The 26535-nt window shown below is 43.2% G+C and overlaps 1 protein-coding gene across 2 annotated transcripts in view; it reads right to left on the bottom strand.

The window, feature by feature from the left end:
* dnajc13 (DnaJ heat shock protein family (Hsp40) member C13) overlaps window positions 1-26535 on the bottom strand; it is a 162519-nt gene that overhangs the window by 108869 nt on the left and 27115 nt on the right. For both annotated transcript variants that reach the window (XM_080752196.1, XM_080752197.1), the window contains exons 3-7: window positions 14006-14081; window positions 7337-7486; window positions 4122-4163; window positions 2890-3090; window positions 30-236 (exon numbers count right to left, since the gene is read on the bottom strand). In XM_080752196.1, coding sequence (XP_080608322.1) covers window positions 30-236; window positions 2890-3090; window positions 4122-4163; window positions 7337-7486; window positions 14006-14081 — 676 coding nt within the window. The remainder of the gene's footprint in view (window positions 1-29; window positions 237-2889; window positions 3091-4121; window positions 4164-7336; window positions 7487-14005; window positions 14082-26535) is intronic.

Here is a 26535-nt window from a genome sequence, read left to right as displayed (position 1 = left end):
CTAATTCGCTGGTATGTATGAAGCTTTACCGAGTGTCTCCTGGTGATCTTCTGCACGGTGAACTCGGCCAGCGAGGTGATGCTCTCGTCAGAGCTGTACTTCCCCAGCCGCTCCGTGGCGAAGCCCTCGAAGGTCAGCGCCTCCTTGCGGAGGCGCAGCATGATGCCGATGAAGTTCCCCGCGTGCTCGATGGCGCTGCGCACAATCTCCTCGCGGTGCTCCGACGCAAACAGATGCTGAGAGGGAGAGAGAGAGAGGGGGAGAGAGAGAGAGAGAGGTTAGGTTATTAATTAACACCTGGGACACATTGTTACACATTATTACTGTACTTAAACCATTATTTTTTATGCTTTAGCTATCAAAAAATAGCAGATCTACAAGCTCACAGCGCAGCACTGAGTGCCACGCTGCGAGCTTGTAGATCTGCTATTTTTTTTAAAAACATCAAAATGTGTGTGCAAGTCTTTGAATCTTTTTGTCTTCTAAATCTTTCCTCTCAAATCAACTTTTTTTCATGTCAAGGACCAACAAAATGATATTTATTCGGCCACGGACCCCCAACTCAAAATATGTTGTTCCAGGGACCCCCAGTAGCAAATATTTGAGTTACAAATGTTCGCTTTTAAAAAGATATATTCAAAGATTTGCATTTTGACATTTTCAGAACTTTTTCAAAAATAGCAGATCTACAAGCTTGTAGATCTGCTATTTTTTTAATAGTTAAAGCATAAAGTTGTTCACACGTACCAAGTCTAAATGGGTAAGCAGTTATTATCACAACACCTGCAGAACAGAAAGCTACCTTGCATCTCTACAGTATAATGTAACATCTGTTTATGCTCTGAGCTGGTGATGAGAGAGCACTGAAGAATGCACACTCAGTCCAATTAGTAATGAAAACGTTTTTTTTTTTTTTTTTTTTCATCATCATCGCGCATCCACGTGCACACAATAGTGATCCCATCCCATAGAAACCAACGGTCTTTCTCATCTTTACAGTCCATTTTCTCCAAAAAACACTTTTGATGTCAAGGATGGCATTGGATTCTCGCTAAAATAGCACAAGCATGAAGGCATCCATCTTCCATCATTGTTTACGTTTCGGACCAGAACTACTTCCGGGTGAATCGTAAAAATCGTCAAGTAGGAATTGTGAGCTAAATTTACTTCCGGCCTTCAAAATAAGAGACTGGCTGCAGACGGAGAAAGCGACCGGCACACTGAACAATTAACCCTTTCATGTCGGCGGCACTAATTGAGTTAAGTTAATCGTCTGAGGACCCCCCAAAAGAATGACTACATACCAGCCTACTGAAGCCTCCATAGAGGATGCATAAGGAACATACCAGCCTACTGAAGCCTCCATAGAGGATGCATAAGGAACATACCAGCCTACTGAAGCCTCCATAGAGGATGCATAAGGAACATACCAGCCTACTGAAGCCTCTATAGAGGATGCATAAGGAACATACCAGCCTACTGAAGCCTCCATAGAGGATGCATAAGGAACATACCAGCCTACTGAAGCCTCTATAGAGGATGCATAAGGAACATACCAGCCTACTGAAGCCTCTATAGAGGAAGCATAAGGAACATACCAGCCTACTGAAGCCTCCATAGAGGATGCATAAGGAACATACCAGCCTACTGAAGCCTCCATAGAGGATGCATAAGGAACATACCAGCCTACTGAAGCCTCGATAGAGGATGCATAAAGAACATACCAGCCTACTGAAGCCTCTATAGAGGATGCATAAGGAACATACCAGCCTACTGAAGCCTCCATAGAGGATGCATAAGGAACATACCAGCCTACTGAAGCCTCCATAGAGGATGCATAAGGAACATACCAGCCTACTGAAGCCTCCATAGAGGATGCATAAGGAACATACCAGCCTACTGAAGCCTCTATAGAGGATGCATAAGGAACATACCAGCCTACTGAAGCCTCCATAGAGGATGCATAAGGAACATACCAGCCTACTGAAGCCTCCATAGAGGATGCATAAGGAACATACCAGCCTACTGAAGCCTCCATAGAGGATGCATAAGGAACATACCAGCCTACTGAAGCCTCTATAGAGGATGCATAAGGAACATACCAGCCTACTGAAGCCTCTATAGAGGATGCATAAGGAACATACCAGCCTACTGAAGCCTCCATAGAGGATGCATAAGGAACATACCAGCCTACTGAAGCCTCTATAGAGGATGCATAAGGAACATACCAGCCTACTGAAGCCTCCATAGAGGATGCATAAGGAACATACCAGCCTACTGAAGCCTCCATAGAGGATGCATAAGGAACATACCAGCCTACTGAAGCCTCCAAAGAGGATGCATAAGGAACATACCAGCCTACTGAAGCCTCTATAGAGGATGCATAAGGAACATACCAGCCTACTGAATTCTCTATAGAGGATGCATAAGGAACATACCAGCCTACTGAAGCCTCCATAGAGGATGCATAAGGAACATACCAGCCTACTGAAGCCTCTATAGAGGATGCATAAGGAACATACCAGCCTACTGAAGCCTCTATAGAGGATGCATAAGGAACATACCAGCCTACTGAAGCCTCCATAGAGGATGCATAAGGAACATACCAGCCTACTGAAGCCTCTATAGAGGATGCATAAGGAACATACCAGCCTACTGAATTCTCTATAGAGGATGCATAAGGAACATACCAGCCTACTGAAGCCTCCATAGAGGATGCATAAGGAACATACCAGCCTACTGAAGCCTCCATAGAGGATGCATAAGGAACATACCAGCCTACTGAAGCCTCCATAGAGGATGCATAAGGAACATACCAGCCTACTGAAGCCTCTATAGAGGATGCATAAGGAACATACCAGCCTACTGAAGGATGCATAAGGAACATACCAGCCTACTAAAGCCTCCATAGAGGATACAGAAGCCTCCCTGGTAGTCGGAGACCTCGGCGAAGCCCTCGATGCAGCGGTAGTCGTAGGAGCAGACCACCCTGTTGGTGTGGGGGTCGATCTGGTCGATGCCGCCCGGCGTCACCTCCAGGCCTACCGGCTTCCGCGTGTCGCTCCAGTGGTGCTTGTAACAGTTGTAGCGCTGAGGGGGAGGAGGGGGGGACACAGGGATGGGACGATAATCATTATGAATCGTTTATCGTGATAAAAAAACCACTCACGATAATCGTATCGTGGAGATTTACATTTATCGTGAAATCATCCTCCGTCATGCACTGAGATCAATTCACCTTTTATGTGCCGATATCCGGAAATAACATTACTTTATATCCGGAAATAACATTTACTTTTTACTGTCTTTTTTTCCCCCACTCTCTACCAAATCTCTTTGCCAAAAAAATAGCCGATCGACAAACTAACAACGTGTCGCCAAATGTTCCGCCCCAGGACAATGGATGTTGGGGATATTTTGATTATTGCGATAGAATCCTACATCACAATTTCTTTGGTCACAAAAATCTTGATGACATTTTCATATCGCCCCATCCCTAGAAGCTTTGTTTTTATCCATTTGACGCGCGCACGCATATTGAAACGGAGAGACTTAAGGCAGAGGTTTTCCCCTGAACCCCACGCAGTTTTAACACATAAGACTCTCCACTCATGGACCCTGCAATCCTGGGTATTTGTTGTACAGTACGTTACATTTTGATCTAGATAACGATCTAGATAATGTTGAAGTTAAACACCATAACGTCGAGAAAAGTGTGCGCAAAAGTTCCATGGCAATGGGAAGCGTTCATGATTTGAGGCAACTCATTCAAAACGGGACATTCCTGCAAACATTCTTAGCCAATCAGGATGGAATATGAAGAATCGGACAGATCCATCTTGATCACATGATCACATGTATCGATTTGCGTGATGTTTGGACAAAATCTGTAGGAGTAATATAAAAAATATATAAAAACTCTGCCTCCTGGTGGCGCTATAACAGGCTGTTGTGAAAAGACTGAGGCAGAGGCTGTGCTCCAGTGAGAATGTGTGTAGACTTTAACATCGATTGGGCAAAACAGTGAAAAGTGGGGCCATGTATTTGGGTCCCCATTCAGAATCAATGGGGGTAAAAATGTAATTGGTGGCAACCAGACTATTCAGAAACATTTCACTCACCCTTCCAGTTATCTTTCCCTCTGAGAAGTCTGTTCTGAATCTCTGTGGAGAGAGTAGAGAGGAGAGAAGAGGCAGAGATTAACCATGTGCATGACTAACAACAGTAGAGTGAAGAGATTACAACAAAGTTCATTATTAGTACAGGGGCTAATAATTTGTTTTGGTACCACCCAAGGTGACAGTAAAATGTTTGGATGTTCTTCTTCGTACATGTCTCTAGTTTATATTTTGGTAATGATAACTCACCTTGGGCTAAAAACGTCCCCCTCAAAAGTGTGAAAAGTGATGAAAAGTGATGACTCATCACTTTTCATCACTAAACCATAGTCGTTTTTAGCCTAAGGAATGTTTTTTTGTTTTTTTTTGTGCAAAACAGATGCTTGCAATGGATTCAGAATCATGAAAAAACCCTAGTTTGACCCCTCATATGCTACTTAAAGCAGATAAATTTGTACCTTTTTTTCCCTGTAATGCAAAGGTAACGGGACACCGACTCTAGCGGGTGATAACATCCATTAAGCTACCAGATTGGCTCAGATCATACCAAAATATAAACTAGAGACATGTACGAAGAAGAAAATCCAAACATTTTACGGTCACCTTGGGTGGTACCAATTTGTGAAAATATCAGTATTAGCCCCTGTTCATTATGGAATATGAGCACACTGGAACTAAACAGGCCTGTGGAGTAGTGCGCTTCCTCTAATGGTAACAGCAGCCCAGTGTTGTTTTTGAGCAAATGTTGATTTAGTTTCAGTCATAGTCTTTTGAATAAAATGTCTTTTAGTTTTAGTCATAATTTAGTCACCTGAACAGTTTTAGTTTTAGTAAAATTTTAGTTGACTAAATATCATAGGATTTTAGGCGACTAAATCTACAGTTGATTTAGTCAACTAAAATGTATTTTGGCAGGCCTTGATGGCATCGTAATGACTGATTTTACACTTGGTTGCATGCTGAAAATAGCCGATCTACAAGCTCACAACGCGACGCGTTGTGAGCTTGTTTATCTGCTATTTTCAGCACGCAACACCTGAGAGCAACCAAACATAAAATGACTCTTCTCCACTAGTCCCTCCCCAACGTTTTAGTCTAGTTTTTATTTTGTTGACGAAATTGTCAATATATTGAGTCTTATGCTGCATTCACACTACGAAAAGCCAAGCTAATGGTTTGCTTGGTAATTCAATGTATTCTCTATGCAAACCAGCGTTAAACATTTCCAAGCTTTTTTTCCAGCTTGGACATTTTTAAAGCTGGTTTGCATAGAGAATACATTGTATTACCAAGCAAACCATTAGCTTGGCTTTTCGTAGTGTGAATGAGGCATTAGTCTTTAGTTTTCGTCAGTGAAAAAAACACAGTCTACAAACACTTTATGAAAGAAGCATGAAATTTGGCACACAGTTAGAACAGGCCATATGGAACAAGGAATGTTTTTACTGCAAAAAAAATGTTTGCATTGGATTCAGAATCCCGAAAAACACCTAGTTTGACCCCTCACATGCTACTTAAAGCATATGTATTTTTTGTATTATTTTACTCTATAGTAAAGTCTATGAGAGCCCAACTTTAATTGGCTCCCACAAGTTTCCCAAGACAAATCTGCGATGCCCCTATAGCCAAAAGATTTCCATATAGCATGTTCTAACTGTGTGCCAAATTTCATGCTTCTTTCATAAAGTGCACGATTAAATCAAAATACTGCCCGAAACGCCTGGACTACTAGTTAAAGTATAAAATAATGGTTAAGGAAGTTCAAAATCTAACGTGAAACAAAATGCAGACAGCTGCCTCCCAAGGCCCTGCAAACTGCAAGCACTGCAGTCCCTGATCTTCACATGATGCCAATTTCACTGCAGTTTATGTCAACTCTGCAGAACTCCCAGAGCTGTAAACTCTGTTAATTGAGCGGTAACGCCTAACGGAAGTCACTCAATGCAGCACGTTCAAGGACATCATCTATGTTTCAAATAAAAAAAATAGCAGATCTACAAGATCAAAATGTGACTTTCTTCGTGCCGTGTTTTGAGCTTGTAGATTTTTTTTGGCGCTGACGCTGTGGTAGGCTTGTCACGATACTGGATTTCTAACTTTGATATGATATTTTGAGAAATTACGATACTCGATACCATTTTCGATGCCACGCAACCACAGCAATTTTAGTGCAAAATTCTTTATTTTTATTTAAAGAAAAATGCAGAACTTCTTGAGGTAGATGGTAGTGCACTTTTTAAAGGCATGCCTTTGATGTTTTCACATTCTAAGTACAAATAGGCCTTTAAAACAACTAGGAATAAGCTAAAGTAGAAAGTATACACATAAAAGTAACTTTGGTGTACTGTAAACCAACGAGAGAGGTAAAAACTGAGTATCGATATTATCGATTCTATGGAAAAGTCATATTGGAAATCGATACTATATTCGAAATCGATATTTTTGACAACACTACGCTGTGGTATGAAAAAGTAGGGATTTAATTTAAGGAATAACTATGGAGGTGTTTTTGGACAATAGTGGCCCGGATGGCCAGTGTGATTGATAGTCCGGCTGGGGGACAGCGTGTCGCGGGTTTGACTCCCGATCCTGACGACCTTTACTACGTGTTACTGAGTCTACTGAAAAGACATGGGGAACAATACAAATACTATACTGTATGGGTATTATGGGATGTGGTAGGTTCTTCTAGCAGGGTTCCCACACATCTTTTCCAATTAATTTCCAAAACCTTTCCAAAACCTTTCCAGAATATTTAACCTGATTTCCAGGACTATATAACAATAATTCAGCTCAATGACAAGTCGCTTACTCCTATGCACAATGCCCAAAGAAAGGTAGTGTATGCCAGTGGTTCTCAACCTTTTCAGGCCGTGACCCCCGAAATAATCATATTTGAAGGGACCCCTGCGAGGCGTTGTGAGCATGTAGATCTGCTATTTTCACAATTTCTGCCTCTAATATTTGACAATTTGGCCAATGTTTAATTTGTCATTTCAGAGGTATTAACAAAATCAATAACCAAAGACAATGCATAGCTATTTTTTTCCAGGGCCTTCCAGGATCCTTGATAAATTCCAAAACTTTTCCAGTACTGGAAAAAATATTTTTCTAATTTCAAAATATTTCCAGGAATTGCATGACCGTGGGAAGCCTGTTCTAGGTTCTCAACCATCTACTCACCAGCGCCTCAGTGTGGTGGTCAACCATCTACTCACCAGCGCCTCTGTGAGCAGCTCTGTCCGGTGTTCCGTGGAGAACTTGAGCGTTTCCGACTTCTTGCCGCTGCCCTTGCGGAATGTGAGGTTGAACTCTGTGCCCTGACCTTTGCCCACCGGGCCGATGCCGCAGATGTCCCCATAGGGCCACTGGTAGGACAAGGAGACAAAGAGTTAAACTATGTCCCCATAGGGCCACTGGTAGGACAAGGAGACAAAGAGTTAAACTATGTCCCCATAGGGCCACTGGTAGGACAAGGAGACACAGAGTTAAACTATGTCCCCATAGGGCCACTGGTAGGACAAGGAGACAAAAGACAACGAGTTAAACTATGTCCCCATAGGGCCACTGGTAGGACAAGGAGACACAGAAAGAATGACATGATGTCCCCATAGGACCACTGGTGTTTTTTTTTTTTTCAATATTTTGTTTTTCATTTCCCCAAACAATTAAAGGTGATACACCATGAAATGTCACTTTTCCTATTTTAAAACCTTTTTTTGGGGTCCCACTAGCACCTTCTATCCTCACAAAGTCCCATTTCTGACCATTGTGTCTTTCTCTGGTTTTGGGAAGGCGGAGGTTAAAAGCATCCCACGGGTTCTCAAAACAGGCTGTCCAGATTTGCTGCCGCCGATGACGTCATCAACGGCCGTTTTTGAAGAAAAAAAAACATTTGTGGCGCAGTTCAGGCCAAAGGTGGTACTGCAGCTGAAAATGCTCTGAGAGCCATTAAAAAATGAGAGGCTCTCTATTCAGGAGTGGTAATTTAATCTCAAACCTTTTGAAAAACGTTTTTGGGACATAAACAATATGACATAAATACTTTTTAAATGCATGGTGTATCACCTTTAATAGAAATCAATGAAAAATGTTAGCAAAAAAAACACGGCCGGCTCACGTTTTCGGAGGGTGTCAGGAGTCACCAGAAAAAAGGACAGGTGTTTCATTTGAATCTGTCGTGGTTAAAATGGAGTTTGAAGTTATAATGGGTTTGTATAGTTTGTGCCAACGGTGACGCAATTGTAGTCCATAGCGGCCATATTTTGGGTCAAACACAGGTGTTTCAATTGTTTGATTGGCATAGAACTAATACTACCAGTAAGACTCCCTAATCGGGAGATAAGCGACCGTAGGTCACTTATCTCCACAAATAGGGCAAAAATTTGTTTTTCCAAAATCTTCCTGATCCATGTTGATGACATGAGTGTAGACATACTGTGTAGTGATTTTCGTGATTTTAGGGCAAAATCTGTAGGAGCAGTGTCCAAAAATGTGTTTTTAAAAATCGGCCTGGAGGTGGCGCTATATGGGAGAGATTCATGTTGATGGGATTAGTGTAGACATACTGTGTACCGATTTGCGTGATTTTAGGGCAAACATTTTAGGAGCAGTGTCCAAAAATGTGTTTTGCAAGAATCGGCCTCATGGTGGCGCTAGAAGAGGGCCATGTGAGAAATGAGGGGTGGGGTCTCCGCGCCGCCAAGGCGGACGAATAGGTACCGGCCCCGGCTGTCCCGGTCGCTCCTAGCCGGAGTTACGGCATTTTATGTGAGCTGCAGTGTAGGGGGTCCTCCACTGGGGGCGGCACCACTTTTGCATCCGTTCTGGAGCACCAGGAGTCGGTGGTCCCCGGGAATTCCCCGTGAGCAGCCCCGTTGGGGTGGTCATTTGGTCAGTTTAGCACATTTGGTCATTTTTTACATCTGGGGGTCCCCCAGGGACCTGGCGGTCCCTGGAGCTCCAGGGGTCCTTGGAGGTTGTAGTTTGGCAGGTAAGGAGTGTGTGTGCAAAATTTGGCATGGATCGGGGCAACGGTTACGGAGATATGAGCAGGGCAAGAGTGTGACGTGTGACGTGTGACTGACGGACTGACTCACTCACGGACAGCCTGTGGAGGTTTTGGTAGTAAATGCGACCTACGGTCGCAACTACTCCAATCAGAGCACCTGTGTCAGCGGTGTTTGACCGCTCTAGGACTACAATTGGCACACCCTATAGGAAGGTTTCTGGAAGGGAGAAATGGGAGGAAATGAATATCTAAATACTGAATGAAGACATTCAAAAACTGTCCTGGGTGTTCCCAAAAGCCTGATTAGACGATAAAATGACAAAAAGTTTTTTTGAAAGTGAAATATCCCTTTAAGTTACACATATCCTATGTCTCCATAGGGCCACTGGTACCACAAGGACACAAGGAACGAAATGCTGTTTCAGAGAATAAAGAGAGCAGAAATGTACCGATGCTGACTCACATACCCACAACTTGCACATCGGAGGATACAGATACCAGTTTCATTTAAAAAACTAACTAGGGGGGGCGCACGGTGGCCTACTGGTCTAAGCGCATAACATATAGGCATTGATGCCTGGCGGCGTCGCCGGTTCGATTCCCGATCCGGACGACCTTTGCCGCATGTCTCTCCCCATCTCTCCCCCCATTTCCTGTCAGTCTACTGTACGATCCAATAAGGGCACAAAAGCCCAAAAACAAATCTTAAAAAAAATAAAAAATAAATAAAAACTAGGACAGCGGTTCTCAAACTGGGGTCCCCATCCGGAATCAATGGGGTACAATTATTGTTATCAAATTATTGTCTTAGGAATGCGACAAAAACTCAAAAATATTGTTGAACTCAAGTCTCCATGGCGTGAGTAATCAATAGAAAATGAGTCATTTTGGGGGCGACCCACACTTTGAGAGTTATGGGGGACCTTGATAAAATAAAAAATGAAAAGGTTTGCGAAACACTGATTTTGGAATAGATACAAATTCTATTAATACAAGTTAATATCCAACTACCGGTATACATTTTAAATAATGTAAATAGTACAGTAAGAGTAGGTATGGGTATAGGAACAACTCTAAAAGAGAGGATGGAATATGAAACTATGTAATGATGATGGAATAAATCTGTCTGTTTTCATGTTCAGATAAACACAATTTAAACAGAACTTCTCTCTCTTCACCTTTGGCACTATTCTCAGTGGAGTAATAAATATCTTAATAAAAGAGGACTGTACTTCAAACAGTTGTTTTTTGGATATATATTTTACATCCACTGCAGATGAAGCCACTGCTATAAGGAGCAGATAATAGATTCACACAATAATAATCTTGTCAGTTCTCTCACGTTGCTACCGTAGTTAATGGATTTACAAACTGAAGGGGAAAACCTCCATTAGTTTGTCTTGTTATTGAAATGAGGTTCCTTCCATAACATTATGTCTCCCTGTCAGCTGACAGCTCCGTCCTTCTTCAGTTCTTCAGAGTAAAATAGAAAGAATATTTCACATTTTAGCACAAGGATGCTGCGCTGCAAACAGCTTTACAATGGTTGGCATGGCAACAGGTCATGAGCAGAGCTCTTTGTAAAGGAGGCTGGTGGTTGGGGTTTGATGTCATCAGAACTAATGTAGGATCCACTGGACACAACATTACATTTCCCTGCAAAACATATCGTCAGCATCTTGCAATGGGCCTGGTGTATAAGATACACCAGGGGTTTTTCAAAGTGGGTGACGGGGCACCCTGGGGTGCCGTGACGGCAGTCCAGGGGTGCCGCGAGATCATTTGATAATATTTGGAATTCATTTGGACACTTAAAAAAATATTTAGTATCATTTTAAAATTGAAGTACAAAGTTATTTTCAGTCAGTTCTTACCAAAATGGCTATTATCTCAACGTTGTCCTCACAACATAATCAGTAAAATATCGTCACTGTCGGGCAGAAACCTCGTATCTCCAAGTTTCAAATGTGTACGTCTTTTGGTAAAGCAAAGCCCTGCTTCATCATACAAAACTGTCGCACAAAACTATTGAAAACAGCCGATCTACAAGCGTTGTGTGCTTGTAGATCTGCTGTTTTCACTAGTTTAGTACATTTTATAGATGATAAATACAAAACGAACGGTTTTGGACATAAAAGGTTTCCACCCGTCCAACGTACCTGACAAAATAACTTCCTAAAGGTCAAGGATGTTCACGATCACAACACCAGAGGCAGCTCCACTAATCATGTTCAACGTAGATTTAACACTAAACAAGGCTCTAACTCGTTCTCCTGCTATACCACCAACATGTGGAACGCCCTTCCACAAGCCTTAAAGGACAACTCCGCCCTAAATCACTTCTAGGCTCATTTTCCTACTTATGTTGATCCAAAAAGACTGTCCATGGGGTCTATTAGGCAGAAATGCCCCTGTTGTCCAGTTTCCCCAGCAGAACCCAGCAGCTCTCATAGCATAGAGTGGAGCCTATACGCCTATCGCTTTTACACTATTTGTTGTGGTCAAACGTGTTTTTATTTTTCATGAATCTGGTACTAGTTGCCATTACAAACACATCCATGTCATCGCTGTCCCACACAAGCCATCACACTCTACTAAATAGATGTTAGGCTTTTATGTGTTTTTCCAAGTCCCGGAAAAGATGCCCTGTGATTGGCTAGTGCAGTCACTTTGATTGGCACTTGTGCCGAATGCTCATCCCAAAACATTATTTATGAGATTGTGGTGGATTGTGTGAGACAACCAAGGCATGGATGTGTTTGTAATGACATCTAGTAACACATTCATGAAAAAGAAAATCACTTTTCAACACAATAAATAGTGTAAAAGTGATAGGCTTATAGGCTCCACTCTATGCTGTGACAGCTGCTGCATTCTTTTGGGGAAACCGGACAACAGGGGTATTTCTGCCTAATAGACCCCATGGACGGTAATTTTGGAACAATATAAGTAGGAAAATGAGCCTAGAAGTGATTTAGGGCGGAGTTGTCCTTTAAAGGAGAGCAAATCCCTAGCCTCCTTCAAAATCGGTATGAAAAGTCACCTTCAGGCGGCTGCTACCCGTGACTTGTAAATAGACTAAGCCCCCATGCCCCCCCACCCTTTTTTTCTGCCTTTGTAATACCATAAAACCTTTGATCCTATGTGAAAACATATTTTAATATTACATTATTTGATATACTACATTTAATAACTACCGTTTGTTTAGCGATTTTCAAAATGTTCTTTTCATAGAAACAAAGGTTGTATGGTCATGATTCACTGCCATCCTGGATAGCTTGGTTCTAGGCTTAACATAATTGTTATAAATATTTTTGTAAAGGTCTATGGGGAAAATGAATGACGAGTTTTAAGTGGCACCAGTAAACCACTTCCGCTGCGATGCTCTATAGTGTTCCCGCATAACTTCCGGGTATGATGATGATGTCACATCCATACACCCTCTATATGACCACTGATACTCTGTGTAAACATCAGTCAGAGGACTGAATCACGGTGCCACACTCACCTGGTTGGTGACCTCCAGGGTGGTGGGGTTGTAGGGTTAGGGTTAGGGTTAGGGTGCCACACTCACCTGGTTGGTGACCTCCAGGGTGGTGGGGTTGTAGGGTTAGGGTTAGGGTTAGGGTGCCACACTCACCTGGTTGGTGACCTCCAGGGTGGTGGGGTTGTAGGGTTAGGGTTAGGGTTAGGGTGCCACACTCACCTGGTTGGTGACCTCCAGGGTGGTGGGGTTGTAGGGTTAGGGTTAGGGTGCCACACTCACCTGGTTGGTGACCTCCAGGGTGGTGGGGTTGTAGGGTTAGGGTTAGGGTTAGGGTGCCACACTCACCTGGTTGGTGACCTCCAGGGTGGTGGGGTTGTAGGGTTAGGGTTAGGGTTAGGGTGCCACACTCACCTGGTTGGTGACCTCCAGGGTGGTGGGGTTGTAGGGTTAGGGTTAGGGTTAGGGTGCCACACTCACCTGGTTGGTGACCTCCAGGGTGGTGGGGTTGTAGGGTTAGGGTTAGGGTTAGGGTGCCACACTCACCTGGTTGGTGACCTCCAGGGTGGTGGGGTTGTAGGGTTAGGGTTAGGGTTAGGGTGCCACACTCACCTGGTTGGTGACCTCCAGGGTGGTGGGGTTGTAGGGTTAGGGTTAGGGTGCCACACTCACCTGGTTGGTGACCTCCAGGGTGGTGGGGTTGTAGGGTTAGGGTTAGGGTTAGGGTGCCACACTCACCTGGTTGGTGACCTCCAGGGTGGTGGGGTTGTAGGGTTAGGGTTAGGGTTAGGGTGCCACACTCACCTGGTTGGTGACCTCCAGGGTGGTGGGGTTGTAGGGTTAGGGTTAGGGTTAGGGTGCCACACTCACCTGGTTGGTGACCTCCAGGGTGGTGGGGTTGTAGGGTTAGGGTTAGGGTTAGGGTGCCACACTCACCTGGTTGGTGACCTCCAGGGTGGTGGGGTTGTAGGGTTAGGGTTAGGGTGCCACACTCACCTGGTTGGTGACCTCCAGGGTGGTGGGGTTGTAGGGTTAGGGTTAGGGTTAGGGTGCCACACTCACCTGGTTGGTGACCTCCAGGGTGGTGGGGTTGTAGGGTTAGGGTTAGGGTTAGGGTGCCACACTCACCTGGTTGGTGACCTCCAGGGTGGTGGGGTTGTAGGGTTAGGGTTAGGGTTAGGGTGCCACACTCACCTGGTTGGTGACCTCCAGGGTGGTGGGGTTGTAGGGTTAGGGTTAGGGTTAGGGTGCCACACTCACCTGGTTGGTGACCTCCAGGGTGGTGGGGTTGTAGGGTTAGGGTTAGGGTTAGGGTGCCACACTCACCTGGTTGGTGACCTCCAGGGTGGTGGGGTTGTAGGGTTAGGGTTAGGGTTAGGGTGCCACACTCACCTGGTTGGTGACCTCCAGGGTGGTGGGGTTGTAGGTGGTGATGCCATGGGTGCCCACCGAGAACACCCGCTTGTACCTGGAACACACAGGACAGGAGGGTGAGTCACACACTGGCACTGTGCCCACTGGCACCAACACACACAGCCCACTAGCTACAGTGACACACACACACACACACACACACACACACACACACACACACACACACACACACACACACACACACACACACACACACACACACACACACACACACACACACACACACACACACACACACACACACACACACACACACACACACACACACACACACACACACACACACACAAGCTAAATATACTCCATGGCATCATGGCCAGTGAGTCATTAGGAGCCGTTGAGTGTGAATTCCTGGAATAACCTCCAGGATCCTTCTATAGTTGAACATTGGATCCAATTAAGACTTCACTCTCCATCAAGCACTGTTCCTGAAATACCCTGCATGCTGACAGAGAGGCTGTGTTATCACAGACACAGGTTAGCATGAGGTTAGATGAGTTATAAGCAGTGCATTTTATATACTACTATACAATGTGGGTAATAGTTGTGACCGTCAGGTCGCATTTACTATCAAAACCTCGACCAGCTGTCTGTCTGTCACACGTCACACTTTTGCCCTGCTCATGTCTCTGCAACCGTGGACCCAATCCATGCCACATTTTCCACACACACTCCTTGCCTGCCAAACCACAACCTCCACCCAATCAATTCACACATGACCCTCTTCTAGCGCCACCATGAGGCCGATTCTTGCAAAACACATTTTTTGGACGCAGCTCCTACAAATTTTGCCTTAAAATCACACAAATCGGTACACAGTATTTCTACACTCATGTCATCAACGTGGATCTGTCCCATTTAACGCCACCTTCAGGCCGATTTCTTAAAACACATTTCTGGACACTGCTCCTACACATTTTGCCCTAGGAAACCATGCAAGGCACCAAACCTGCTCACCAGGAGCAGTTAGGGGTTCAGAGTCTTGCTCAAGGAGGACACTTCCCAACCTAATCTTTCTTTAGCCCCTTTTTGACTGCAGCTTTAGCACCACACTACATGCCACTACACCACAAGAAAATATCTACATGTTCCAGTACCCCTATCGGTAAGAAACAAATTGACCCTTTTAAATTGGCCCTTTTCTGTGCCAAATGCGAAAATGGCTCCAAGGTAGCTGTGCCACGATTTTTTGATTTTTTTTTTAATTTAAAAAAAAAAAAAAAAAGGAAAAAAAAATCTATACAAAAAACACAAAAGACGTCAAAGACGTCATTGGCACCCAGGGCTTTTGAAAATAGAATGAGTTAACTGTGATTATAATACAATATAAATTTGTATTACAGCTATCCTAAATTATAATACACTATAATGGATTATAACTGTGAATATAATACACATTAAAGTATTAATATATTACTATGATAATTATAATACACAATAATAGATTATAATAGTGGCTATAACACAATATAATCTATTATCATGTATTACAACTATATCCTGGTGGTCTAATATGAAAAGTCAGTGAGTGATCAGTCATTATGAAGTGTTTGGCCCTGTTTGGCCTAGCTCAGACCTACTCTGGAGTGGATACTTTTTAGTACCACGTTTAGTACCACTTTTACACCACTCTACCCAGGTCCTTGTAGTGGAAAACCTGGCACAAGTGGGCGGTGTGGAGTGGTGTGGTGTTGGGCCATGTCAGTGGAAAAGGGGCTTATGTAGACACTCTACAGGGATAGAGGTATTGATAGTCATTGGAGCTATCTCTTGTTTTTTTTTGCGTGTGTGTGTGTGTGTGTGTGTGTGTGTGTGTGTGTGTGTGTGTGTGTGTGTGTGTGTGTGTGCGTGTGTGCTGCGTAGACATAATATACTGCTGTCCCAGAATGCATTGCACATGCACTGAACATGCTGACTGGTCTGTCCTGGAAGCAAAAAGGAAGCACTATTAACATTTTAGGGTCGGCCTGGCCGGACTTCCAGGACGTCAAAGCTGAGAGATCATTTCAGCCTAATGCACTCCCGAACGGCCGGTTCATTCCCGGCCGGTCCAGGCCGGCCATTAGGAAAAAAATACAAATAAAATGTCGGCCTTCGTTCCATTTTTTGGGGCTGGGCGGCCAACAAAGTAAATCGTCACTGTCGGGCAGAAACCTCGTATCTCCAAGTTTCAAATGTGTACATTCTTTAAAAGGCCTGCTTTATCATACAAGGCCGTTGCACAAAAGTAGTGAAAACAGCAGATCTACAAGCACACAACGCCTTGCGGTGCGAGGCGACTTTTACTTAGAAAAATAACATTTTTTTTTTTTTTTTTTTTTTACCCCATTAAATCTAGTAAACATGATTTCAATCGCGATTTTGCATGTTCCACCCCCCATACAACCCCATCTTTCATACAGGGCAGCCATCTTTGCTTACATAATGTAAAACATAATGGCTATTATCTCAAGAATGCCTGAACGGATTTCCAATCTTTTTTTTTTGTTTGAAAGCTGTGAACAGCCTGCACAAACATGGTGCATGATCTGTGCATGGGCGTGCATGATCTGTGCGCTATAAATTACATGGGAGTCTATGGAGATTTTATGGCAATAATGCCATTAGAAGGCATATTTAATTTGGCAGTAACTGAGTTAAATTCACCCCAATATTCGGTCCGAAAAACGCAGCAGTGTGCAAAGACCTTAATTGAGGGTTGCAGTGGATGAAAACGAGTGCCCTGAGTCAAAGAAAAATAACTTTATATTTGATATTTAACGACTTGTCTTGAACCCCAGAAGAATCCCTATTCTGGGGGCAAAAATAGTCGATCTACAAGCACGTTGTGAGCTTGTAGATCTGCTATTTTTTGTTGAAGAGAGTTATCCGTGGATGGAAAAAGAACTCAAGTACAGTGCAAATCACACACACGCGCACACGCGCACACACTGTACGCACGCACGCACGCACGCAGCCACGCGCACACACACACACACACACACACACACACACACACACACACACACACACACACACACACACACACACACACACACACACACACACACACACACACACACACACACACACACACACACACACACACACACACACACACACACACACACACACACACACACACACACACACACACACACACACACACACACACAGCTGGCTCTCATCACATGATGCCCTGGTAAATTATTCATTCCCAGTGACTGGCGAGGCTTTTTATTCTCTGTCCAGGCAGGTGATCACTGAACCAGAGCCATTGATAGAGAGAGTTCTGACACTTAACGTCCACTCCCATCAGGGGTGTCGCACCACATTCTGGGCCCTGGGTACAAGGATTCACTGTGGGGCCCCTGTGCTTTGACTATTGAAAAATAGCAGATATACAAGCTCACAGCGCGGCACCGAGTGCCGCGCTGCGAGCTTGTAGATCTGCTATTTTTTGAAAAATCATGAATAATTCAAATTTGTCTAAGCTTTATTTTTTTGAAAAAACTATATTTCGATGTCAGTGGAGATCAAAACTGTTCATGTGAAGGACCCCCAAAATGGTATGTATTTGGCCACGGACCCCCATCTCCAAATATTTAGTTCCAGGGACCCCCCCAGAAGCAAAATTTTAGTTACAAAATACATATATTCAAAGATTTGCACACATTTTCCACGACTTTTCAAAAATAGCAGATCTACAAGCTTGCAGCGCGGCACTCGGTGCCGCGCTGTGAGCTTGTATATCTGCTATTTTTCATTAGTTAAAGTATAAAATAATTAAGGCCCCTCCACCACCTTGGGCCCTGGTAACTCAGTCCAACTTTCCTACCCCTTGTGACGCCCCCTGACTCCCATTGTAAGCGTGGAAAGCGGACGTGACGTCACCATTTAGCGTACTTGAGTCTGGTGATATTCCTGCATAGGGCTGTCACAATTATTACATAATCGTCTAATCGTGATTATTTGACATTATCGCAATTATTTTGTCATAATCGTGAATGTTGAAAAATGTCCGAAATAGCGGAAATAGCAGATCTACAAGCTCACAACGCGTCGCATCGCGACACGTTGTGAGCTTGTAGATCGGCTATTTCCACTATCAAAGTTATTTTTTTAAGTACGGTAGTAAGTTGTCAAATATGTCAGTCATTTCTTTGTATATTTAGGTGTTGTGTCATATCTGCCATGTGCAACTTCAAAGCCTAAAAGCCAAACAGAAATGTAATTATCAATGACAAAAACACAATTAAATCGTTAATCGCCAATTATTTGAGTGACAATTAATCGTCATGTAAAATGTCATAATCGACAGCCCTATTCCTGCTGCTCTTCAGCCCCGTCCACCTCCATTGTAACCCAGGCATTTTCACTCGCTGGTAAGTAGACTAGATCACCTCTTTTTTGCACACATTTTCACGACTTTTTCAAAAATAGCAGATCTACAAGCTCGCAGCGCGGCACTCGGTGCCGCGCTGTGAGCTTGTATATCTGCTATTTTTCACTGGTTAAAGCATTCAATAATTCTAGGCCTAAATGGGTTAAAACATGCAGATATACAAGCTCACAGCGCGGCACCGAGTGATGTGCTGCGAGCTTGTAGAGTTGCTTTTGTCTTCCAAATTCTTCTTCTAAAATCAGTGGTTCTTAAACTTTTTCATGTCGAGGACCCCCCAAAATTACATGTGTTTGGCCGCGGACCCCCCATCTCAAAATATGTTGTTCCCACCCCCCCCCCCCTCCTCCCCCCCCAGAAGCACATATTTGAGTTACAAATGTTAATAATAATCTTTATTGTCCCCGAAGGGCAATTTGTCTTCACAAGTCTGTTCAACACAAAAAACAACACAAAACCATGTAACACAAAACATCACAAGACAGATCATCAAGTCCCCACTATTCACAGAAAAACCATTTTAGCGACGGGGGCGCTTGTTTAGCAGATTGTTTAATGCAGCGATGGCTGAGGGGACAAAACTCCTGCTAAACCGTACCTTGTGCCACGTCAAGGTTCTGTATCTATGCCCGATGGCAAGAGGTCAAAGCCATACAGAGGATCAGGGACATGTTGGGCCCCTGATTCAGCCTGGGAAAAAGAGTTGTAGAGGCCCTCATTTCGCGCTATAGAGAGAGATATCTCTCTATAGCGCTGCTGCTACTCAAAGATTTACGATTTCAGATCATGACAAGTGACAAGCCAGTGGGCCAATTACATGAGTTATATTTCGTCGTTGTCGGGTGGAAACCTTGTATGTCCAAAACCGTTTGTTTTGTATTTGTCATTTAAACTAGTGAAAACAGCCGATCTACAAGCACACAACGCCTCGCACCGCGAGGCGTTGTGTGCTTGTAGATCTGCTGTTTTCACTACTTTTGTGCAACGGCCTTGTATGATGAAGCAGGGCTTTGCTTTGTGAAAAAAAAAATACAATTTTGAAACTTGGAGATACGAGGTTTCTGCCCGACAGTGACGATTTACTTTATTAGCCGCCCAGCCCCCAAAATGGAACGAAGGCCGACATGTTATTAATTTTTTTTCCCTAATGGCCAGCCTGGAGTTGTCCCGCTTTCCCCAATAGCCAGCACGTCCCTGCAGAGGATGATCAGTATGAATGTTCACTTTTAAAAAGATATATTCAAAGATTTGAGAATTTGAGAAAAAAAACTATATTTTTCAAATTTAGCAGATCTACAGCACTACAGCACTCGGTGCCCCGAAGTGATTTACGGATGATTGTGTTTCCAGCATGGAACAAGAGTCCATGCATTGAGAATTTGAAATATGCAATAAAAATCAAACCTCGGTTCGAAGGGAAGCGGTGAATTTTTATTCTATGCGTTCTAGAGCTATGAAATCTGTGTTCTAGATCTATACATTCGGTGTCCTAGATCTATACTTTCTATGTGCTTTAGTTCTATATTGTTATGAATTCTGAATTCTGAATGATTTTGTCTGGAGGGCCAAATTGTCATGTGAAGCTTGACCAATCCTCAATTCTGCATGCACGGGACATGTACGGGACATGTACGGGACAGACATTCTCACTCCTTGAGAATCTATGGGAATCCTCAAAAAAACATGTACGGGACAGACAAAGCCACTCCTTGGAAGCGGCTTTCACCGCTTCAAAAATAAAATAAAAAAGAATGAAAAAAGAAAGCTGAAGGCGGCGCACGGGTGGCCAAGTCCCTGCACGCCACCAGAGGGTCAGAGGTTGAGGGTTCAAATCCAACGTCTATGAAAAGGATCCCGTTTAGGGATGCAAAATATCGATTCATTCAATGATCAATTGATGAGCAGTGTTTTTTTAGGACCAAATGGAAAATTCTTGTCCGAAACTAAAAATGAAATAATTGCCTTGATTTATATAACATTAACGAGCATCAACAAGTTTCAGCTGGCAATTAATCGATTTTGGATTAATTGTTAACATCCCTAAATCCTTTTAAAGCAAAAATAAGCAGTTTTCTGCTGACATAAGCAGGAATCATGCAATTGCTTATTTTTATTTTTTATTTTATTATATCCAGGCGGCTAACAATGCTCCCTAAAAAAATCTAGTCTCTGTGGCGCTTCTAGGAGCCGCAGTCTGCCTCCAAAACTATTATTTTATCTGTAAGAAGCTCTGTCAGTAGGAAGCATTGTTAGCCACCTGAATAAAATAAAATTAAAATACATTTTTAAAATAAGCAATTGCATGATTACTGCTTATATCAGCAGAAAACTGCTTATTTCTGCTTTAAGCAAAGCATTTCCAGTGACAGAGAAGTGCACGGTCCACCACACATCAGCAGTCCTCACGTGAGGACAAAAAGGTCACTTCTCAATGAGTTCAACCACCAAGAGGATGCTTCCCCTTCCACAGCTGTCATTATGACATGTGGTACATTTTCACGTTTAGCAACTTCCTGTGTCTGTACCAGAAAACCTCTAGCAACTCTGCCCTTCCACCTCTCCACACATACAGTACATCAGGGTTCCCCAATTAGTTTTCCCCAAGGGCCGAATTATATCTAGGGTACCAAGCCGCAACAACATTGCAGGGGGCGACGGTGGCGTTCCCACTACTCCAGCGACAGTTTTCCACCCGGCAACGACGATATAGTGTTGTTGCTGCTCTTATACCACCATTTATTACTGGGGTTGGTGGGGGCCAGACAGTAGCCCCCCGCGGGCCGCAAATGGCCCACGGGCCGCCTATTGGGGAACCCTGCACTACAATGTAAATGGACATCAAACTACCATCTCCTCACACAGTAAATGCTTTGTGTGATGCTTTGTAGCATGCTATGATCATAATATGATGCTTTGTAGCATGCTATGATCATAATATGATGCTTTGTAGCATGCTATGATCATAATATGATGCTTTGTAGCATGCTATGATCATAATATGATGCTTTGTAGCATGCTATGATCATAATATGATGCTTTGTAGCATGCTATGATCATAATATGATGCTTTGTAGCATGCTATGATCATAATATGATGCTTTGTAGCATACTATGATCATATGATGCTTTGTAGCATGCTGAAATACTAAAATATCTAAAAACACAGATTGAACACAAAAAAATCTGTTGATCGTGTCCCAAACAACAATAAAATAAGATCTGGTTGTCCCAGAGGTGAAGTGGTCCTTTAATGACTCAGGCAGCTCTGCAGTCTGAGAGAAGGTCTTTGTGTCCCAAATAACAACACGGAGAGAAGCATGTTAATCACACAAACACAACCCAATCTAATAGAACCCAGGAGTCACGGGACGTTAAAAACCAATCCAAGATCACAGGCTGCTAGACTAGGAGAGAACATGCTACTGTAGTTAAAGGCTAAGATGTATAGAACAGGGGTTCCCAAACCTTTTTGTCTCAGGGCACCCCATGAATATTGTTTTAATCCGAGGCACCCCTTCATTATCATTTTCACTCCCAGCACCTTATATGTATAGCATATCGTTGTTGTCGGGTGGAAACCTTGTATGTCCAAAACCGTTTGTTTTGTATTTATCATCTATAAAATGTACTAAACTAGTGAAAACAGCAGATCTACAAGCACAGGTGCTTGTAGATCGGCTGTTTTCACTAGTTTTGTGCGACAGTCTTGTATGATGAAGCAGGGTTTTGCTTTACCAAAAGACGTACACATTTGAAACTTGGAGATACGAGGTTTCTGCCCGACAGTGACGATATTTTAATGATTATGTTGCGAGGAAAACGTTGAGATAACAGCCATTTTGGTTAGAACTGACTGAAAATAACTTTGTAATTTTAAACTTCAAGTTTAAAATTATACTAAATCTGTTTTGTGTCCAAATAAATTCCAAATATTATCAAATTATCTCGCGGCACCCCTGGACTGCCGTCACGGCACCCCAGGGTGCCCCGTCACCCACTTTGAAAACCCCTGCTATAGAGACGAGAGATAATAATAATAAACTTTATCTGTATCGCACCTTTCATGACATGAAATGCAGCTCAAAGCGTTTTACAGGGCACAAATGAAGTGCTTAACTCATTGAGTGCCAATCCCGAACTAGTTCGGCTTTATTAGCGTATCGCAGAGTGCCGATCCCGAACTAGTTCGGCTTTAAAAAAAAAAAAAAAAAAAAAAATCTTTTTTTTTTTGAAAATTTTTTTTTTGATTTTTTTTTTTTTTTTTTTTGGACCCCATCAAATCTAGTGAACATGATTTCAATCGCGATTTTGCATGTTCCACCCCCATACAACCCCATCTAACATACAGGGCAGCCATGTTTGTTTACATAACATGTAAAACATAATGGCGATTATCTCAAGAATGCCTGAACGGATTTCCAATCGGATTTTTTTGTTTGAAAGCTGTGAACAAACTGCACAAATCCACTCCAATGCAATCCAGGATTGCATTGGATTTTTTAGAGCTCATTCTTCTCTGTTTTTTTCCCATGCATGAGGTGTGCAAGGTTTAATCATGGCTAAGTTGACGAAAATAAGGCTTCTAAAATGCTTGGTAGCCAATAGCTAACTTCAAGCTAACTTCATCCTCTTCCTGTACATGCACAAAGGAAAGTGTTCAGGCAAGTCATGGCTGCAGGGCTTCTGCATATACCAGCATATCTCTATGGGATTTTCTATGGCCACTGGGCGCCCTCTAGTGGTGACTAGGGTGGCACTCAAAGAGTTAACAGAAAAAGTACACATGGTTAAAATAAAGCAAAAAAGAAAACTAAAAACATAAAACATTAAAAAACATTTAAAACATCAGTAAGGACTCTATTGTAAGAAGCATCTTCAGAAAAGTGCAGACGTGAATAGCAGCTCTTTCAACTCGTAATTTAGTTTTTTTTTTACAAAAGTCCAACCTACTAAATCCTCTCTACTTCAACAACTCAATTCAACACTAAAGTAACTGCAAATCACCAGTAAGACTCCCTAATCGGGAGTTAAGCGACCGCCAGGTCGCATACACAAACTTTAGAAGGCAATGGTAGCCAATCAGGAGGGACTGTGGGAAATGGGACAGATCCATGTTGATGACATGACTGTAGAGATACTGTGTACCGCTTTGCGTGATTTTAGGCCAAAATCTGTCGGAGCAGTGTCCAAAAATGTGTTTTGCAAGAATCGGCCTCATGGTGGCACTAGAAGAGGGGCATGTGAGAAATGAGGGTGTAGTTTGGCAGCCAAGGAGTGTGTGTGCAAAGTTAGCATGGATAGGGGCAACGGTGGCGGAGATATGAAAGTGTGACGTGACGTGACCGAGCGAGTGACTGACTGACTGACTGCCTACCTGCCTGCCTGCCTGCCTGCCTGCCGGTGGAGGGTTTGATAGTAACGTAAAAACAAACAAATTTCTCACACAGGGATTGTGAAGAAATATCCACAAGTTTCCGCGTGAGTTTACTGGAGACCATCGGGACCAAACTTCCGGGTTTAACAGCAGACATACAAGCTCACGTCGTGTCGCAGATGCAACCGTTGTGAGCTTGTAAATCGGCGCCGGAAGCTCGGTACAGACGTCTGCGCAATGCACTATGGGGCGTTGGAAACTCGTGGATATGTCTTGATGAGATGAGAGGCTCAGATGAGAGGCTCATTCAAAGCCACAGAAGATGAAGGCTGAAGCCTCTACAGCTAAACAACAAACACCTAACAGCACAAAGCACTGCTGCAGATGAGTAGGAGAGAAGTGACGCCTCTTTATTGTACGTCGAAAAGAGGGCAAAACTAATCAAGGCTGAGTGCAATTAGAGATGGCTTTATGTGCAGTTGATCCGTATTCACAGTGACTTGACTTCACTCCAATCTCTTTACACATGTAAGTCTGAGAGAGGACTTCTGAAAGGTTCTCAAGTCTACGCAGAATACAGTACACAGGCTTTTATTCAAACCAAACACATTAAACCCATGGAATTATTGTATAATTTATAGCTATTGAAAAATAGCAGATCGACAAGCTCACAGCGCGGCACCGAGTGCCACGCTGCGAGCTTGTAGATCTGCTATTTTTTTTAAAGTATTTTGTCATTTTTTGTAAATCTTTGAATATTGCGTCTTTTTAAAATATGCTATAGTCAACTTTTTCTTGAAAAACTGACGCTAAAATAAAAATAATGTTTTGAAAATATTTTATGAAAAAGCTATATATGTGTGTTTCTATTCAAAAATGACCACAAAAAGCGTAAAATAATGATAAAATAATCATTTTGGCCATTGTCAGACCGACTTTGTTTACATCCCTTATCAATCCATATAAAAGAATAGAAGAGGAATGTAAACAAAGTCAGCCTGACAATGGACAAAATGATTATTTTATCATTATTTTACGCTTTTTGTGGTCATTTTTGAAAAGAAACACTATATGAAGGTTAATCTTTTTTATAAAATATTTTCGAAAGATTATTTTTATTTTAGAAAAAGTTGACTATACTACTACTAATACTACCGTACTTTAAGTCTAAGAGATGACTTCTGAAAGGTTCTCAAGTCTACGCAGAATTCAGTACACAGGCTTTTATTCAAACCAACCCCAAAGGAGGACCAGGGCTGTCCAGGTCAGGGACGTGCTGGCCATTGGGAAAAGCGGGACAACTCCCGAACGGCCGGTTCATTCCCGGCCGGTCCAGGCCGGCCGTTAGGAAAGAAATTAAAAATAAAATGTCGGCCTTTGTTCCATTTTGGGGGCTGGGCGGCCAACAAAGTACATCGTCACTGTCGGGCAGAAACCTCGTATCTCCAAGTTTCAAATGTATAGATTTTTTCGCAAAGCAAAGCGCTGCTTCATCATACAAGGCCGTTGAACAAAAGTAGTGAAAACAGCAGATCTACAAGCGGTGCGAGGCGTTGTGTGCTTGTAGATCGGCTGTTTTCACTAGTTTAAATCATTTTTAAAATGATAAATACAAAACAAACGGTTTTGGACATACAAGGTTTCCACCCGACAACGACAAAATATAACTCATGTACAGTAATTGGCCCACTGGCTTGTCACTTGTCAAGATCTGAAATGGCAAATCTTTGAGTAGCAGCAGCAGCGCTATAGAGAGATCTCTCTCTATAGCGCACAATGAGGGCCTCTACAACTCTTTTTCCCGGGCTGAATCAGGGGCCCAGCACGTCCCTGGTCCAGGTTGTTCCTACGCACCACAGCAGGGACCAGGGATTTGGCCGGGCCGAGCCAACAGACATAATTAATGGTGTTTGCAGGCGGGGAGGGCCAAGCTCTGACGCTGCTCTAAAAACCATTGCTCTGCCCCTGTCCAGTCAGGGGTGGGGAGCAGAATGGTGTAGGGATGGGACCATGGGAAGATTTCAGGTCACGATTATTGTGACCAAAGCTCAGAACACGACGTGTCGCTTGTAGATCGGCAGTTCTTTTGAAAAAGAGATTTGATAGAGTTAAAAAAAGCATGTTTCAAAGTCAGGGGCATAGTTCTGCCGATTTAAAATGACTCCAATACGGAACTCCCATTCATTTCCCCCTTTCGTTTTCTAACCTTAATTAACATTTTCATGGTTCCTATCGCTAGTTAAAAATTGCCTTTCAATCACCATTGAAAGGCAATTGGGGGGGGGGGGGGGGGGGGGCGTGGCCAACTAAACTAATACCAGCCGGCTGTGTTCTTCTTGGTGTGCTGTATTTCGGGAGGCTTCGACCACATTCTCCCATGTATCCCTGCGGTTGCACGTGACCGTTGGCAGCCAATAGCATCTCTGGTGCCTTTACAATTCTATGATGGCGACACCCATTCCAAGGGGTAGAAAGGGCCATTTGCCCTGCATAGAAACCAATGGCTTCGCATCGTCCATATTATTCTACAGTCTATGATCAAAGTACGTTATTGCAAGGTCCGTTTTACCAATTACAGAGGGTTTAAAATGCATGCAGCTCAGCAAATAAAATAATTGATCCCAGTGCATGACTAGAGCAGGGGTTCCCAAACCTTTTCGTCTCAGGTCACCCCATAAATATTTTTTTAATCCGAGGCACCCCTACATTATAATTTTCACTCCCAGCACCTTA

Source organism: Nannobrachium achirus, assembly GCF_963921795.1.
Source record: "Nannobrachium achirus genome assembly, chromosome: 21".
Taxonomy (NCBI): domain Eukaryota; kingdom Metazoa; phylum Chordata; class Actinopteri; order Myctophiformes; family Myctophidae; genus Nannobrachium; species Nannobrachium achirus.
Note: the sequence above shows the minus strand (reverse complement) of the source record. Positions and strands in the feature narration are given on the sequence as shown.